General features: G+C 29.5%; 1 protein-coding gene across 1 annotated transcript; it reads right to left on the bottom strand.

The window, feature by feature from the left end:
• Positions 1-6,754: 6,754 nt before the first annotated feature.
• LOC116776208 (dymeclin) lies at positions 6,755-17,977 on the bottom strand. Its single transcript, XM_032669339.2, has 17 exons — positions 17,822-17,977; positions 17,356-17,498; positions 16,607-16,753; positions 16,319-16,442; positions 15,254-15,372; positions 14,587-14,706; positions 13,913-14,049; positions 13,199-13,411; positions 12,696-12,763; positions 11,928-12,050; positions 11,245-11,370; positions 10,690-10,852; positions 10,506-10,604; positions 9,951-10,012; positions 9,271-9,441; positions 7,450-7,575; positions 6,755-7,243 (listed from the first exon to the last, which is right to left on the bottom strand). Exons 2-17 carry the CDS (start codon positions 17,493-17,495, stop codon positions 7,094-7,096), a joined length of 2,088 nt encoding a protein of 695 aa, XP_032525230.2. The 5' UTR covers positions 17,496-17,498; positions 17,822-17,977; the 3' UTR covers positions 6,755-7,093.
• Between the last annotated feature and the right edge of the window lie 449 nt (positions 17,978-18,426).

Raw genomic sequence — 18,426 nt, forward strand, 5'->3', positions numbered from 1 at the left:
AATTTAAAAACATATAATAAATGTACAAGATTATTTTCACTAACAACAAGTCGACTTTTTTATTTTTCTTCTTTTATACAAATTAGCGTTTTAATATATTGACGAGACAGTTGCACTAAATATTAGTACATCAAAGTGTACTATTTACATTATATACATATAAAGTTTTTTTTTTAATAATAAAACGTCAAATAATACTGGCAGGTTTGAAATATTAAAAAAGAATAGTAAGTACAGCAAAAAGTACCAATAAACACAAGTCCTAATTTAACTGAATGCCGCGGATGAATCTATTTGTTTTAGTATACACATCATCATATCCCCGTTGCATTCCGAGATTTATTTAATAAGAAAACAATACGTCCGTTTGTCCGTCTGTTGTGAGAAAACTTGTGGAATCTTTCATTTACTTTACTATATTAATAGAAGGTAAAATATCCAATTACCATATTGATTATTTTTCTGTCGACTTTTGATTTATTTCCAACCTATTTCCAACTCTTATTAACGAGGTTAGTTATTCAAGAATATATTCGTATAGTAATATTAAAAATATTATTATTATAGAAATTTCATTTACAAAAATGATGAATTTAATAGCATTCTGAACATTCTGTATAATAATATAAAAAGTATTTATAGAACGGAAAAAAAAAATTAATACAAATATGACAACAATTTCTCATTATTATATAATATTATTTCAATCACAAACATAACATATGTTTAACCTATAATATTATTGCCATAAAGAATAGTTCTCAAACAAAGGGCCCGAATTTATAAACACAGAACGAGAAATAGTACTGCAGATATGAGAACTCCTTTGACAAGAATAAGACTCAGACGTTAAAAGTCTATTCTCACAATAGAACTGCACTTTAGACGCTGCATGTAGATAAAAAAAAAAATACGGTCATCAACCTTACACTGGCTCTTGTCCAAAATCAGGCTCAACTGAATTGCGAATTAAAATAGCGATATCAATATTATTATAATTTCCTAAATTTTTAAATATCTTTGAATAAAAAAAAAAAAAGAAATAATTTCAATAATTCCTTTTAGTGTGATAAAAAAATTTAGAACACCATTAGAACAATTTTACAATTACAATTTTTAGTATCATAAAAAATACCTAACGTAAAAAAAATAATTAAAAATGTCAAAATTGAAACCTCTTTGGTACAGTCGTTTTCTATATTATTTATATTAACACTATATTTTTAAAAATTTACAGGAACTATGGCATTACAATGGTGAACCGCTACCGTTATGTTAGCAGTGTTTATGAAGGTAACACTACTTTTAAACCGCACAACCACATTACACAAATCCACATTATAATATTATTTAAAATTCTTCTGAAATAACTCTAATCCTATATAAAATTTTATCCAAAGCATAGAATCAATATATTTATTTATAATGCGAATAACGCGCGGTCCGCTTTTCGCGCCATAACGAACTGTCAAAACTCACTATGGATATCGTTGACAGGGTTATATAAGGCTGCGGTATAAAATATTCAGTATAGTTACTTACAGTAAAATATTATTTTTAAAATGTTCAACAAAAATATATATTAAATAAAATTAAAAATTGTAGATATTTTTAAATACATTTCTTTTTTAATAATTTTTTTTTTCAAATCTTATGTTAATGATTACATCCGAATCATTTATCTTTGAATAACCAAGTAAGTTAAAATTATCATAAAATTCAATATAACTTAAATATTGCGGAAAGTATTTTTTTTTAAATATTATTATTATTTGTTAGCACAAAGTCGCGTTTACGAACTATATTGTCCAGTGTATTACGATTCAAAGCACACTTCCCGCCAAATTGGACATCAAGAGACATACCACGTACTAATATGGAAAGGATAAATAATTAAACAGTGAAAATGGTCATACATCATTACATATTAAGGTTTGCTGTGATACAAATAAATTCATCAAAATTCCAAAACGATACCTTGTTTTTATATTACGAGTCATTTGCTAGCTTTTATTTTGAAAAAAAAAAACTGTTACTAAAAAGTATCGTAATAAATTCGTTTCATTAAATAACATACAAGCGTAAATTTCCATCAGCAATGTAATCCAAATTTTTTTATTACATAAATTTTATTGTTTGCAAATAGTATTCTTAATACGCGTCCACACACGTCAAGCGAAACTCGCAGTTTGCAGTAGATACTACCTGTATTTAGTTTGATAATGAGATCACTTAATACGGCTATAGAGTATCCAAGACAGAGGCTGTTTATTTATTTCTACGGATATATAATAAGGCATGATCAAAGTGACTATGTTTATCCAAGCTGACTATAGCAAAGCTTTTCATACTGACGACCTTTAAAAAATGGCACTTTCATTGAATATTTCAGTTGCTACTGATAGCTGATCTTCTTCTCTCTATTACTTCTTCACCAGAAGCATCAGAGAGCTAATAAAGTTTATTGTATTCAGCGCTTTGTACGACATCTAAAAGGTGTTCTCCAACGTGCTATAGTGATACCAATATTCTTTCCTATTTTAGTATTATTTTTATCAAAACATCTTTTTTTTTTATAATAGAAATATTTTTCTTACATATCATAATAAAAAATGTTACTGTTGTAATTAAATAATTTATTTTCTCGACCATGACTACACATATGTAATGAAATCCGTCGAACGCTTGCTTTTAACTTAAATCGGATTAATTTTTGCTGTGATAGTTGGATCGCTTTTCTAATTAGAGAAGTCCTAAAAATTTTTTTTGTGGTAGACAGTAAAAACTATATATATACATACATATATCATAAATCTATTATAGATTGATGATTGACTTATTTTTTTTATCTTAGGATGTTCATGACGGGTGAATCTGAATCGTAGCAATTTATTAATTGATAGATTCGGGTCCCTCTACAAAGTATATCTTCGAATGTAAACAAAATTAAAAAAAATATATCTATTAAAGCTTTCATTTGATTCGCAATGAGATCGTATAATATTTTGCAAATGTCAACGTTTTTATTTGTTGCAACGAATGAAAATTAAATACTAAATGGAAATTAAATATGAATATCAATATAATGAATATGTGAGGCAAAATCATTTCTAAATACAGGTTAGTAGAGTGAATCTGACAAACAATACTGGTGTGTACTTCACAATACATAATAATTTTTATCTCACGTAAGAGTTCAATAAGTTCAATAAAATTTAAATTACTTATAATATTCTTTATTTAAAAATACGTTTTTAATATCGATATTGATCTCAGTATTTATAGATCCGAGTCCCCTCGTGGATGATTCGTCTGAGTTTATATGAAAAACTTTTTCATGGCACTCTTTTAAACACACCCCATCCATATCTAGAGTTAACTTTGTACATTATGTTACGATCTTTTTAATTAGTTTATTAAACTATTATTATTTTGTTTGTAATTTTCGTCCTTCTATCATACTAAAGGTCAAAGACGTTTTCTGTCCAAATATTTGTGTCACGAATCTTTAAATCGATGTGTAAATCCTCGCAACACTATCGCTAGCATTACGTTGATCTTTCATGTATGAATATTCACATAAAGAGAGACTCAGGTATAAATTATATAATCTATGAACGGCTGACCGTATAATTTTGCAAGATGCTAAATAACAACACATTTAGGCGTTAATATTTAAAAATACATCACTACAAAAATTCTACACAATAAACGGAACACATTTCAACATACAGAGAGTTAAAATACAATGATATATATATATATATATATATATATATATATATATATATAACTTTATTATAACATTCATGCAATATTTAGCTCATATTTAAATCAAAATATAACTTAGAAAATGTGGTATCAAAAATTCATCACGACGAGCGGGATACAATAATGTAATCCTCGGAATACCTTCACCCAGTCCCTTAACCATTAAGCTTTTGTGTCCTGTTCACCGAAAAGCATCAAATAATTATTCCTTTATATTTTTTTGGTAATTTAAAATTTATATAAATTAATCAGTAGTACATAAAATCTCGGACTCCAAAGACATGACATTTCTCATACTAACGATCAATATGGAAAAATTAAATTTTAGTCTATGGTCAAATTGATTAACTATGATTAATATATATATATATACTAGCTACCGGCCCCGGCTTCGCACGGGCTCCTTACAAAAAATATAAAATAGCCTCTTTAATTTTGACAATTATTAAACTTATATTATAATAACTTCTAAATGGTATATACATATATATAGAAACTTTTTCTAATGCAATTTTTCTAAACACTGTATATTAAAAACATGTATTTAAACTTTTATATATTATTTTTCATATATATAAAATATTTTCATACAGATATTTATCAATACATATGTCATTAAGTACCATTTATTGAAATTTATTTTACTCATGTAATTATTATATTTATATCGTCGGACAGTTAGTTATAACAGATTTTTTAATTGAAAAAGACAGTCTACAAAATGTTTGTTAAATATATTCTTAACAATAAAAATATTATATATATATATATTATTTCATATCAGTCCATTAGATAATACATTTATGGCTTTTAAAAGTACTTCATGCCATTGTGCTGTCTTTTTAAACATAAATTAATTAATTATTTTTAATCTGTATTAAGGCATATAACACCTTTAATCTTATTTAGAACTAATTTCAAACTATATGTTAAAAAGTCATTGCTGTAAAATATTTATATTTTTATATATATAAAGAATCTTATAGGAATTTTCAATTAGGTTTCAATCATCATTTTTTTTATGTTGTTAAGATCATTAAAAAAATTCAACCAGAATTATCAAATACCCTTTATATGTTTGTTTTGTTTAAATAAGAATTCATATTAGTTCATAGTTTAGTGATTAATAAAATGTCACTGCTACATAAATAATATAATGTTTATATATACTAACCTTTTTTTTTATATATTGTAAGTTGATTCAGTTGTAAAAAAATATTATTCTGTCTCATTTAATATCAATCACAAGTATTGAAATATATTTTTAGCTTTCATTACATCTTCACTAATTTAAAGGAAATAATCGTATTGTTTATAGAGTTGTCATTAATTAATAATACCTATTAGCGATCAGCCATGAGTGAATTTTTTATCATTTATGACATGCTTAAGTAGACATAACTGTAATTATATTTACATATTCAATTACTTCTTTGTTATAATGAGGGTAATTGGAAATTATATCGGCGTAATTAAAAAAAAAATTTAGTTATTCGTGCAATGTATCGATTTAAATAACGAACTCAAATAGTAAGCGGCTGAATTAGGGAATATAAAATGTTTCTGATATAATAACTTTAGAATACACTGGTATTGAAAATGAATAATTGTTTTAACTAAAGACAATAATGATTCACGTATTGTAAACTATTTATTTAGAAATTTATTAAAACATAATTGTTGGAAAACAATAAAAACAAAGCTCATACCTGTCACGAAACGCCGCAAATAAACCTTTCTTTATGCACAACAAACTTTAATAATAAAAAAGTTAGTTTCAATAACCAATGTTAAAATATATTTTTTTATACAACAAGATGTCAATAACAAGGTTTTAATATATTTCAACAAATAAACAATAATTTATTTCGCACAAAACATTTGACTACATTGATTGATTTATTTAAAGTGTTGCCACATAACAATTTGCCAATTCGCAAGTTGAGCTTACATTGGTCGGTGTTGCTTTATTTAATAACTGTTTTTATATATAAAATTATTGATATAGAATTTCAATTTAATTATTTTATTACTGAAAAGTAATTAAGAATAATTACTTAACCTTGATTAATCGACAAAGATTAAAAAAAAATAATAATATAAATTTAAGCTCCTATGCAAAACCGTTAACTTGTTCATAATTCAATCTTTACCATCGAATCACAATTTTATCAAGAGCAGAATAAACTTTTATATGACCATCCATATACAAATGTGCCTTAGAATGTTTTTTTTTAAAGAAACCGGATAGCATAGAACGATCAAGATGACTGTGTACTGAGGGTAGAAAAATATGAGGTATTACCGCTGAGAAGCGATTTCTGACGATCTGAAATCTACTTGGTATCACAAAGTTATAAATTTATTAAACAAAAACATCTGCAAAAGTCGATTCTAGAATATGTTGCTGGTTCCTTCTCGTTGAACAACTTTCAATCAATCAATGAAAATAATTTTGTATATTACATAAAAGTTTTACATTTGTATATTGTGTAAGTAATTTTTTGTTCAAAATTACTAAAAAGTAAGTAGGATTATATAATAAACTAGTAGACTAGACAGACCTTGTCCTGTCATATCAAAGATATCATTCAAACCAAGGAGGTGACTATGAAATATAGTTCGTTTTGGAAACCGTAGATTTTAATACTATAGTCCTTATTTCCGACATATATGATTTTAATTAAAACAAAAAATTAATACATGACTACATTAGGATTATACTCTGCGTTAACGGTATTGAAAGTGTGTAATCTATTCGAATTACTGACAGACAACTGACAATTACCTATTTAAGATATGTTCAGCAAAAAGTATTTATCAAAAAAGTTTGCAATATAAGTAATTATTAATTCTTAAATTTTCTTATTTATTGAAATAATGAAATGGCGTAACCAAGGAAATGAGGATTCATATATATATACATACACATATATATATATACTTACTAAAGCGTGATAAAGGAAATTTGAAAATAAAACACTTTTTATATTAAATATTATTAATTGATAACCCTATATTGCATTACCGTATAATATCTATCAGGTGTAACGGGGACTTAACATTCAGTCACTAGTCATTACAATACAATACAATAACCTGAACAACTATTTGATAAATAAACATTAATTTGATAGAAATGTTGTTTACAAATAACTGAACACCCTATGTATTGACAATTGACAATACACCAAGAATAAATGTATTTGTGACTTGAAAAGAAATCAATCAATAATAATATGAAATAAAACATATATTTGTCAGTTAGGGGTGTCACAATCAACTTTGTTTGTGTGGAGTGTATCAGGTGTACGGTGAACAATCACGCCAGCAATTCCCCAGCGGCTCGCGTCCCACATTCGCTGGCCCAGTATATATTACCACAGACGCTGATCAAAGCCCACACATACGGTGTGAAGAACTCCTCGGGTCTGTCCTCTTCAACGTAACGGAACTTCAAATCGGGGAATTTCTGAAGACATTAAAAAGTTTATATATTATATAACAAAATATATATATACAATTAGCCACACTTTTGTTAATGTTATGTAATATAGATATAATAAAACATACATATATATATATAAACTTGCTTTCAGTATAATTTCTGGTATAAAATACAATCATTGTCGGTTATAATATTGTTCATAAGTAAAAATATATAATATCTGTAATAACCTTGAGTCTATCACTGGACCACTGTTCAGCGCCCTTCTTAATACACTGCAGCACTTCATTCACACCGAGATCACCACCGGCACCCTCCTGCACCCTCTGGAGACGGGTCGAAAAGTATCCTATCACCTATACAGCACAGATAGTTAGATATGATATATTAAAATAATTTTTAAATATTAAAGCAATGTTCAGCTGATACTTGTTTTTACATTATAATAAAAAATATATATCCTATCCTAGCAATGAGCTGGATTTGAACTTTCACCTTTCAGAATATTCTAGATCCTTTGCACATACAATGACTTTTTCTGTGTATTATGTCTAATAAGGGGGCGTCTATAAATTACGTGAGGTGTTTAAGGGGGGGAGGGGGTCAAGTCAAATCTCATCTAATCTTACGTTGGGGAGAGGGGGGGTCTCGGCAAATATCACGCAATTTTTTTTTCTGATCGAAACAAAAAATAATTATACTATTTTGGTTTATTTTATCCAGATTGTACATGTTTAAGATTTAATCTTGAGCGTAATACGATTAAGATCATTCACTAACTGAATGAATGCCTGAATGCCTTCATCAGCACGCCTTATGATCTCTATTGCCCAAGTATACGTGATGATTTAGAGAAAAGATGCTGCAGCACATGCGGTATTTACTTTGCATCTAGCACAAGAGCTGCAGAGCACAGGCACCACAGAGATCAGCCCACATTGCACCAGCTAAGCAAGAGCGTATGTTCCGCAAAGTGCGACCCTCACGGAAAATTTAAAAAAAACACCTCACGTAATTTATGGACGCCCCCTAATCTGACCATTTCAATATTCTGCACTATAGGTAAATAATAATAATCTGACCATTTCAATATTCTGCACTATAGGTAAATAATAATAATCTGACCATTTCAATATTCTGCACTATAGGTAAATAATAATAATCTGACCATTTCAATATTCTGCACTATAGGTAAATAATAATAATCTGACCATTTCAATATTCTGCACTATAGGTAAATACTATTGAGTGACCATTTCAATATTCTGCACTATAGGTAAATACTATTGAGTGACCATTTCAATATTCTGCACTATAGGTAAATACTATTGAGTGACCATTTCAATATTCTGCACTATAGGTAAATACTATTGAGTGACCATTTCAATATTCTGCACTATAGGTAAATACTATTGAGTGACCATTTCAATATTCTGCACTATAGGTAAATACTATTGAGTGACCATTTCAATATTCTGCACTATAGGTAAATACTATTGAGTGACCATTTCAATATTCTGCACTATAGGTAAATACTATTGAGTGACCATTTCAATATTCTGCACTATAGGTAAATACTATTGAGTGACCATTTCAATATTCTGCACTATAGGTAAATACTATTGAGTGACCATTTCAATATTCTGCACTATAGGTAAATACTATTGAGTGACCATTTCAATATTCTGCACTATAGGTAAATACTATTGAGTGACCATTTCAATATTCTGCACTATAGGTAAATACTATTGAGTGACCATTTCAATATTCTGCACTATAGGTAAATACTATTGAGTGACCATTTCAATATTCTGCACTATAGGTAAATACTATTGAGTGACCATTTCAATATTCTGCACTATAGGTAAATACTATTGAGTGACCATTTCAATATTCTGCACTATAGGTAAATACTATTGAGTGACCATTTCAATATTCTGCACTATAGGTAAATACTATTGAGTGACCATTTCAATATTCTGCACTATAGGTAAATACTATTGAGTGACCATTTCAATATTCTGCACTATAGGTAAATACTATTGAGTGACCATTTCAATATTCTGGGCTATATGTAAGTGCTGATGCTGCTGGAACAGCTGTTTCTTATGCAGCAGAGCGTACACCAGGTTGAGGTTGTTCACCAGCTGATGTGTCAGACACGAGTTGATAATCTCCAACAACATCCGGAGCACTTCATCCAAGACCGCTATGTGTTCAATCTGGCACCACAAACATGAAACATTATTAATATACGAAATAAATTTAATTAAATATATCCTCTGTACAGATGAAAAAAACATTAAAGTATTAAGTAAAGCGAAAAAAAATATTATAAAAAAATACTTGACATGAGAATATAACATAAAAAAATTCCCACAGATTATATAATATTTATGTAGTTTTTAGGACCGTCGGTGACATACAAACAGACATATTTCAGGAATATATACATGAAGTACTGCGTCAATGTTTTACACAGTCTCATTAACTGACAATATTACACCATGTCTTTCGTCATCATCATCAGCCTATTGGCAAAGGCCTCTTCTCACATGTGGAAGTTTAGAGCATCAATCACCACACTCACTCAAGACGGATTGGCGATTTCAAACTTATAAATTGAAATTATAAGACCAGGTTTCCTTACAATGTTTTCCTTTGCCTGTCATTGGTGTCTAAATACATTAAGAAAAAAAATTCTTTAGAAATATTAATTTAGTATACTAACAATTTCCTCTGTCTTCTCCACATCACACACGGAAATATGATGCGGCAAGCCTATACTATCACCTGGAATAAAAAATATATATGTTCCATGTATACAATATACATGTAATTCACACTTATTATAGTTACTTTACATGTAGTGTCGAAAAAAAGTTATCTTAAAACATTTAGTCTATCTGTTTGTTTGTTCCTCATTATCTATAAAACTATTTTATCTATTTTGATCGTCAGATGTCTGATGTGATCAGGCCTAACCTTAATTCTGTTTTCATTAATTAATGAGGAAAATAACTATTTAGTCGGGAGGAAGTTGCAGGCCCAGTATATAAGATAACTAATGAGATGAAAGTTTCGCTGTTATGGTTACTTTACTTTATAAGTTCCGTCCTGTCGACTAGTTCAGCTGGGATGGAAATGTTATATGAAGGGACAAAAATAAAATAAAATTTAAACTTATAATCTATGATCAGTTTACACCGATAATGACACAGAAATGCTGAAAAAGCCAATATAATATTAATAATATGTATGTATATATATAATCAAGTATAAATACCTTCTATTTCACTACACAGCCTCGTCCTCCGTTTTGTTAAGGTTTCAAATAATGATATAAGCCTTTGACTCACATAGGGATGTAGATTTCTGAACTCACCTAAAATTTACATATAAATATACATTAATATATGAAAACAGGATATGAGTATCACATACAGTATGTAATTATCAAATCTACTCACAGCTCATATTAGCGATGGCAGCTAAACAGTTTGTATGAAGATATTTGTCCCTAACCCTGGCCATATTATACTGAAGGGCTCTCACAACAACCAGAACCATTAGACCTCCGAGGGATATCTCTGATATTGAGCGCTCCGTATACCATGGAAGGTTCTTTAGCATCTGGAAATGGAAACGTCAATAGTACAGATTGTGTTTTGACTAATATTAAAATGTTTTATATGATTAGTGTTTCAATATATATGACGATTAAACATTGAGATTAATTAAATTAAACACACACCTACACACGCACACACACACACACACACACACACACACACACACATATATATATATATATTAAAAATTTATATTAGATTATTGTAGTATTCAAAGAAAATATATTAAATTCGTCATGTATGTATTGTGCTAAGTAGCAAACTGACTGACAGAGACTAATACAAATAAACTAATCTACCTACATTACACTTGACATCATATTATTATTTTAACAATACCGAGCAAGTATAACTAATACATAAGAATTATATTAACAATATCTGTATACTCACAATTAGATGAACATTTTTAATGAGAGCGTCATCTTCCGTCAATATCAACAGCACTATAAGTGACATATATATATGGTGTGAATTACTCTCAGGAGCGTTGTACAGAACTTGAAGGATCGGTACTATCTGGAACATATATATGTTAAAAATTTTATTATAACATAGTATTGACACACACTTATTCTTAATAAAATTATATATATATATATATACCATAGAGCATTATGAATTCTAGTAATCTCATTAGTGTTTTTATGAGAAAATTTTTAATTGTTTGTTACATTTCACATAAAAACTGCTGAACCGATTTTGATCTAACTTACCGTAATGTAACTCATCATTATAACATATTTCCTTTTTCAAAATAGTTTCCGCGGGAAAATTTCATACAACAGACGATAGATGTCGCTGATAGTTAGTACTTTGTTTTAAGCTAACTGTTATTCTAAGCTCTTTATCAAACTCCTAAAATCCCCTCACACGTCAACATAGCTTGTACCATGTACAAATATTGTGAACATAATTTTCTTTCCATAAAACCTTCCCATAAATATAGTAAATTTAGTCGCAACTGTTAATTTATTATTATTAAATGTTATTGTTTGTTTGTGATATATTCTAACCAACTTTGAAGAGAGAGTGTAAGTAGTTTATATATATATATATATATATATATAACATACCAGGTTTTCTATATCCGGAACCTGACTGACATGCTTCTTGTAGGCTTTGCAGGAGTGCAGCATCAGGTACAGCAGTAGAGTTGAATGTTCACAGCCAGCGGTGCAGCATAAAGCCTTATGGAGCTGAAGAACAAGTACAAATAAAGTATTTATCAGCGGAAAACATTGTATGATATATTTATTTTACACCATTCATTATAATATCAAAAAAAAATAATTAATTCCTAAATTGAAAGTAATTATGCAATCTATGCATCAGCTATCTCCCAGTGAAAGTCCCATCAAAATCGATCCATCCAGTTCATTATTAGATGGAGACAAAAACAACAGTATCAAGTAAAAACATATGTTATTTAATTTATGTCCCATCCAGACATCAAATGGACAGTTTAAAATTTATTTATTTCTGTATATAAAAACTATGAATCCAGTATTTTTTAATATGACATCCTTACATTACATACTGATAGTTATTTTTACGAATTATCAAATATGCAACAGATTATGTATTAATAATTAAATTTAATTAAAATAAAATATATGAAAACCTTCAAGGAGTTTAAAAATAATGTGAGTTTACTTATTGGTTAGTGTGTACATCAATAAAAAAAAAAATAGTATATAGTACCCGTCAAAATTATATACATAGTACTGTGTGAGAAAATTTTGCTTAAATTTCGAGATATAAAAAAAAATTCTTTGACAAAAAATCTTAATAATATTGTTCGTATACAAAAGTTTATAATTTAATAAGGATCTCATACTAACAGCAGCCATGTCAATTCTCGGTGCGGTCGACTGAGTGACACTGCCATTAGTTTCTTTGGTCGATGTTTCTGAAATGAGCATAAATTTATATACAAATATATATACTGAAAAAAAAAACTTCTAACGTGGTTGCGTTAAACGTTCAACGCTGTTGGATGGGGGATAGAGAGAGACGGAGCGAGAGTAAATGGGCGAGTCAATTGTGAACTGTAAGCAATGCTTACAAAGTTTGTCTAAAAGAAACAAAATTTTTTTCTACCCTTTCCTATTTTCATTTCCACATTACGAAGTTTCGCTTCTTCACAAATTTTTTGTTTAAGAATGTCCTAAAAATGTATATAACACTTACTTTATCATTGAATTTTATTGCTTATATATATATATATATATATATATATATATATATATATGGTTGTAAATTTTTGGTTAAGTCCCGTATTATAATGAGATCTAAGACTTTCGCGAGTATATAGTGTATATATATATATATATATATATCTCACCGGCAGTGTCCTCGCATTGAAGCAACGCTGTTCTATACATGTTGTCGTCGTTGATGCAATGATTGGCCAGAGCCAGCAGCAGCAGACACGACTGGTTGGCCACACTATGTTCCAGCTTCAACCTGCTCATCAGCTCTGTCCTGTCCAGCGGTGTGCAGGTGTAAATAGTTTGGCGAGCGGTTGGAGCGAATGTCAATATACTCCAAAGACTTGCTGGAAGATAGATCAGTATTTGAGAATTCCACATTTCAAGCCCAAAAACTATCAAATATTACAGGATCTTCTGCTGTTTAAATCCTTTTTGCAGCTTCAGTCCGTATGTAATGTCTAAATTACCTTCTCCCACACACCAAGTATCTGTGAGACTAATCATTTATATTATCTAATTTGATTCTCTTCCTTCCTCTGTTAGTTCAACAGTGGAACAAGTTAACAATCAATACTAATCTTTTACGTGTCTAATACATTTCCTAATGTATCATTCTGTGAATGTCATTGACAAAAAAAAAAAAAAACAGAAACAAAGTCAACCTATTTTTTTACTCTGTGTCAAATGTCAACATAGTTTATATATAAACTATGTTGACATTTGACACAGAGTAAAAAAAAATAGGTTGATCATGTTTTTTTCACAAATATATATGTGTGAAATAAATTACTCTGTTAGCATTGTCGCAATGCTTGTTCCATTGGAGGTAATATTTCTGTACTCACATGCTATATTAATGAGCATGCTCCCTGGGCCCGTGTCACCGAACTGTGGCGGGGCCGGCTTCATCTGACAGAGATTGGTTAGGAGCGTCTTGACGAGGGTAGATGCGTGCATACTGTAGCGACCTTGGAACAGAGTCCTGTAATTGAAGATTTTTAAAGCGATTAGGTAGACATTTATTTGTATATAATTAGTGCCGTTGAAACAACTTAGTACACTAGTATGAGCTGGGCATGTTTAATTGAAGAAATAAAAATACATATAGTGTATATAATATATTTATGTCAAAAGAACATAAAATTATATGTATTGCGTATTTGAGAAAACTCATATAAATATAATTAAAACGCCCTACCCAATAAAAGGATATTCAACCTAAGTATAAGTAGTTTTTAAATGAACCACAGCTTGGTTTGAGTTATGTAGAAAAAATCGATTTCATAGAAAAAAATGTTACAGAGTTTACAACAAAAATAAAAAATAGTTTTAAAACAATGACATCTTTTTAATTCTACAGTTTTATGGTGTGTTATGGTATATCCACATTATTATTGTGCCATATCCACATTATTATTACTTTAGATACATCATATTAATAGGACTTTATAAGAGAATATATGTGACAAAATAAACCCTGCTATATAATAAGGCATTATTGACATATATATATATTTACCTATATATTAACGACGTCTCCACAAGTTTGGACTGCCCGTGTACACCAGAAAACATGTACACAGACATCAGCACCAACAACGTATTGATGCATTCCATGTGTAGGTAGTAGGTATTGTCACTGGAAATAGACAAGAACTACATTACAGTAACCTTAGGACGTATTTTCAACATCAAACTATGTGAAAAGAGTTTTTGATCTATTTGTAATGTTCATTTAATATATCCTCATCATCATCACCATCATCATCATCATCAGCCTATCAGTGCCCACTCTCTAGTACTTTCAGCCACTCTGACTATAAATATTTGACACTATTCTCTGTAGACTAATTTTTCAAGCTCTTAATTCAGATTATCTTGGAAAATTTATTTTCATGTCTATATTAATTTCACTTATAATAGTTCAACAGCATAGATGCTATGGAGACGAAACTTCTCATCATTCCATGGATTCAACTTGCGGGTGCCGGGTCCATCGCTGCAGGGAGAGGAGCTTCCACAGTGCTGTGACTTGCGACCCAGGTGTAGCTTTAAGGAGCTCCTATCTAACGCGTTAAACGCTCACCTTCACCGTCCAAGCTCCTCTCTCTATCTAACCAAATTTGAAACGAACCTGCTAGGGCTGAAGTCGAAGTACGTTCTAAATAACAGACAGACAGACATACGTAACTGGCACATCAATGATGAGTCCTATGAGGGCGTCTATCAACATTTCCACGCGACTTTCGTTGCTTCGCTGTTCCGTCTCTGGAGGGGAGGACGGGCGAGATTGGTCCAGGGGAGGCTGGGGATGATACATATTAACATTTATATATTCAACTTATTTAAGCACCAAATACATGGACTGCATTTATATAAGTAAAATTAACTAATCTATGTATAATAACATTATTATAGACAAGGATCAATCTTATCCTTAAAGATAGGAAATGAATTCATCATCATCATCAGCCTATCGGAGCCCAGTGAGCAAAGGCCTCTTCTCACATGGGGAAGGTTAGAGCCTTAATCACCACGCTTGCTCAAGGCCGATTGGCGATTTCAAACTAATAATTTGAAATTATAAGACCAGGTTTCCTCACGATGTTTTCCTTCACCGTCCGTCAGTGGTGTCTTAATACTCTTAGAAAGTACTTATGACTCGGAAAAGATCACATTGGTACTTGCCAGGTTTCGAACCTGCGCCCTCACGTATGAGAGGCGGGCCTCTAACCTCCAGGCCACCACGACTTATAAGAAAGAAACAAGTGACAGTACATAGAAGAAAATTTAAATTTAATTATATTGACATACAGTCTTATATTAATAAATTATTATGATTATTAGAGGCTTAGTAAAATTATATATTAACTTTGCCTCTACATGTATTGTAATTCAGAAATTGATTTGATGTGATATTATTGATTGGCTTAAAAAATTTAAATATTGATAAATCTATGTGAAATACGACATCAATATAAAATTACACACAACTTCTGTTTTAAAGGTAGCCTATAGTTATTCTGATGTATGAGCTATATTTTTGAAAAGTTCTATTAAAATCCCAACAGTCGTTTTTATGTAAATTAGTAATGCATGTCTATGTATTTGCAAATATTCGTACTTACAATATCAGTATAAAATAATCAATCATTTTCCAAATATATATATATTTATATATATATATTTATAAATATATATATTTATAAATATCAAAGTCCCTTAATCAAAATTAATCTCCAAATACTTACTGCCACAGCAGCTTGTACGTCGAGATGTTTGCAGACTTCATACTCGGGGACCAACTCAACAAGATATTTGGCTACGGCTCGGACCACAAACAGAGCATTGTAACTCTGCCATGCAAGCATTACACTGGAATTAATTATTATAAAGATTAATGAACACAAAGAAAAAAATGACACTAGCAGGCAGTAAAAAAAAAAAGTGGCCCTAATGTTTTTAGTTTACAGCCTTAAATAAACTAAGGAGTTTTTACTCTGTAATAGATACTCGTTGGTATATAGAAAAGGTTTTACTTGTCGGAATTTGGTGCAGCCAACAGTTCTGTGGCCCTGGTGATGAAAACCTGCACCAGTGACCCGAAGTTACCCGTCTGAGGATTGTTCTGGAGAAACTTCTGTAGAAGTGACTCAGCGCTCGAGTCAAACATCAACTGTTCATCACTAAAAAATTGTCATATATTATTATATATACACGAGGTGGATGGCCAGTGGATGGTGGATGTATATATAGACATACATACACCAGCTGAATTAGGCTGAATTAGAAACAAGTTTGAGTTCTTACTAGCAATGTCAGGTATGTTCCTAAATGGTTTTTGTTTAAGCATTAATAACTTTAGACAGATTTTTTTAGGTACACTCAACTTTTATTTTAAGCATTTCGACAAGAATTTATATATATTAAGAGTAAAATTTAAATTATTGATCAATGAAGATGGTATATTTTGAAAGTTACAAATAAAATATAGGAATTAATTAAACAAATTTTCATATTTACTTACTTTATATTCAATTATACAACAACAATATTTTAAATAGCCAACATATTGATTGATTTTCATATGCGAGTTATAATGAACAGAACAATGTTTTTACCTTAAAAAAGGTAACAGAAACTATGAAATATTATAGAAGTACACCGTATTCATAAATTTCTAATGAGTTTTCTGAATTGTTACTGTATTTACAGTAACAAGACATATTTTAAATTTGAATTTAGATCTTTAAGAATATTCATTTTACTTTTTAATCAAAATACTTACGCATTAGTTGGTATCTGTATGTTGAAAGAAAGGAGTTGGTTCCAAAACGGGTCATTTGGACATATAACCTCCTTGGAGCAGAATTTAGCCACCAACTCATTACTTGCAATATCTGAATATTTGCTCACTGCTATACCCATATTCTGCAATAAATATTTTTTTTTTTTTATACAACTGTATAGTTTTAACTGAACCAGAAACTTTCCGGCGTAATGATTTTATCTCAGAATATTTTTATTTTATTATTCTTTTTTTCTCGCGAATGCTACTTCTATTTTTTTTAGACATTTAAATTGTTTAATTTGAATAAGCAGACCTTGAATAGTAAACATTTATAAAATTTAAGTATGCTAAATTAATAAACATCGACATAATCTGATAGTTTATAAGCTCATTAATTGATAAATATCCGATGTTTTTTACCATTAATGACTTCTAATAAGAAATTAAATTATCAGTAACATACCTTTATATTCGTATTCTTTATAATTATATAGATTAAACACAATCACAATGCCATTTATTTATATTATTGTTATATACTTTCTGCGCCACGAATTCATTGCTAATACTTGAATTTAATTGTCATCTGTTGACAGCGAAGTGACGACAAAATTTAGTGTCACACATAAATCATTATTTTGTATACCCCCATATTATTGAAACAACAACAAATTATATATTTTATTTATAGACATATATGTTTATAGTATATATTTTCAAAACTGACGATTCAGTTACTGACACCATTAAATAGTAATATGAAAGGGAAATTATGAGATCCAGTTTTGTTAAAAGATGTAATTTGATCGTTACAGATTTAATATTTTCAATAGTTCACATAGTTTAAAAATTATATTAGTGACGATAAATACATTCTAAGAGTAATAAGCGAACACAAACTTTGGGGAACGTAAGTTCTAGTTTAGAAGTAACTTTAACAATTTTAATGTTACATAAAAAAAAATTGGAAAAAGTATAAATCACCTGTGTATTTTTATTTGACATGGATTTAATACCGGCATCATGTAACATAATTAAAACATAGGGTGCAAATTAACTTGTAAATGT

The sequence above is a fragment of the Danaus plexippus genome, chromosome 28, assembly GCF_018135715.1.
Source record: "Danaus plexippus chromosome 28, MEX_DaPlex, whole genome shotgun sequence".
NCBI lineage: Eukaryota > Metazoa > Arthropoda > Insecta > Lepidoptera > Nymphalidae > Danaus > Danaus plexippus.

Excerpts from the sequence above, each read along its gene's own strand:
- LOC116776208 (XM_032669339.2), bottom strand. The coding sequence starts at position 17,495 with ATGGGTATAGCAGTGAGCAAATATTCAGATATTGCAAGTAATGAGTTG. Across the intron at positions 16,443-16,606 it reads GCTGCACCAAATTCCGACAA|TGTAATGCTTGCATGGCAGA; the intron begins GTAAAACCTTTT and ends AATTAATTCCAG. Across the intron at positions 11,371-11,927 it reads TTCCGGATATAGAAAACCTG|ATAGTACCGATCCTTCAAGT; the intron begins GTATGTTATATA and ends TATATGTTCCAG.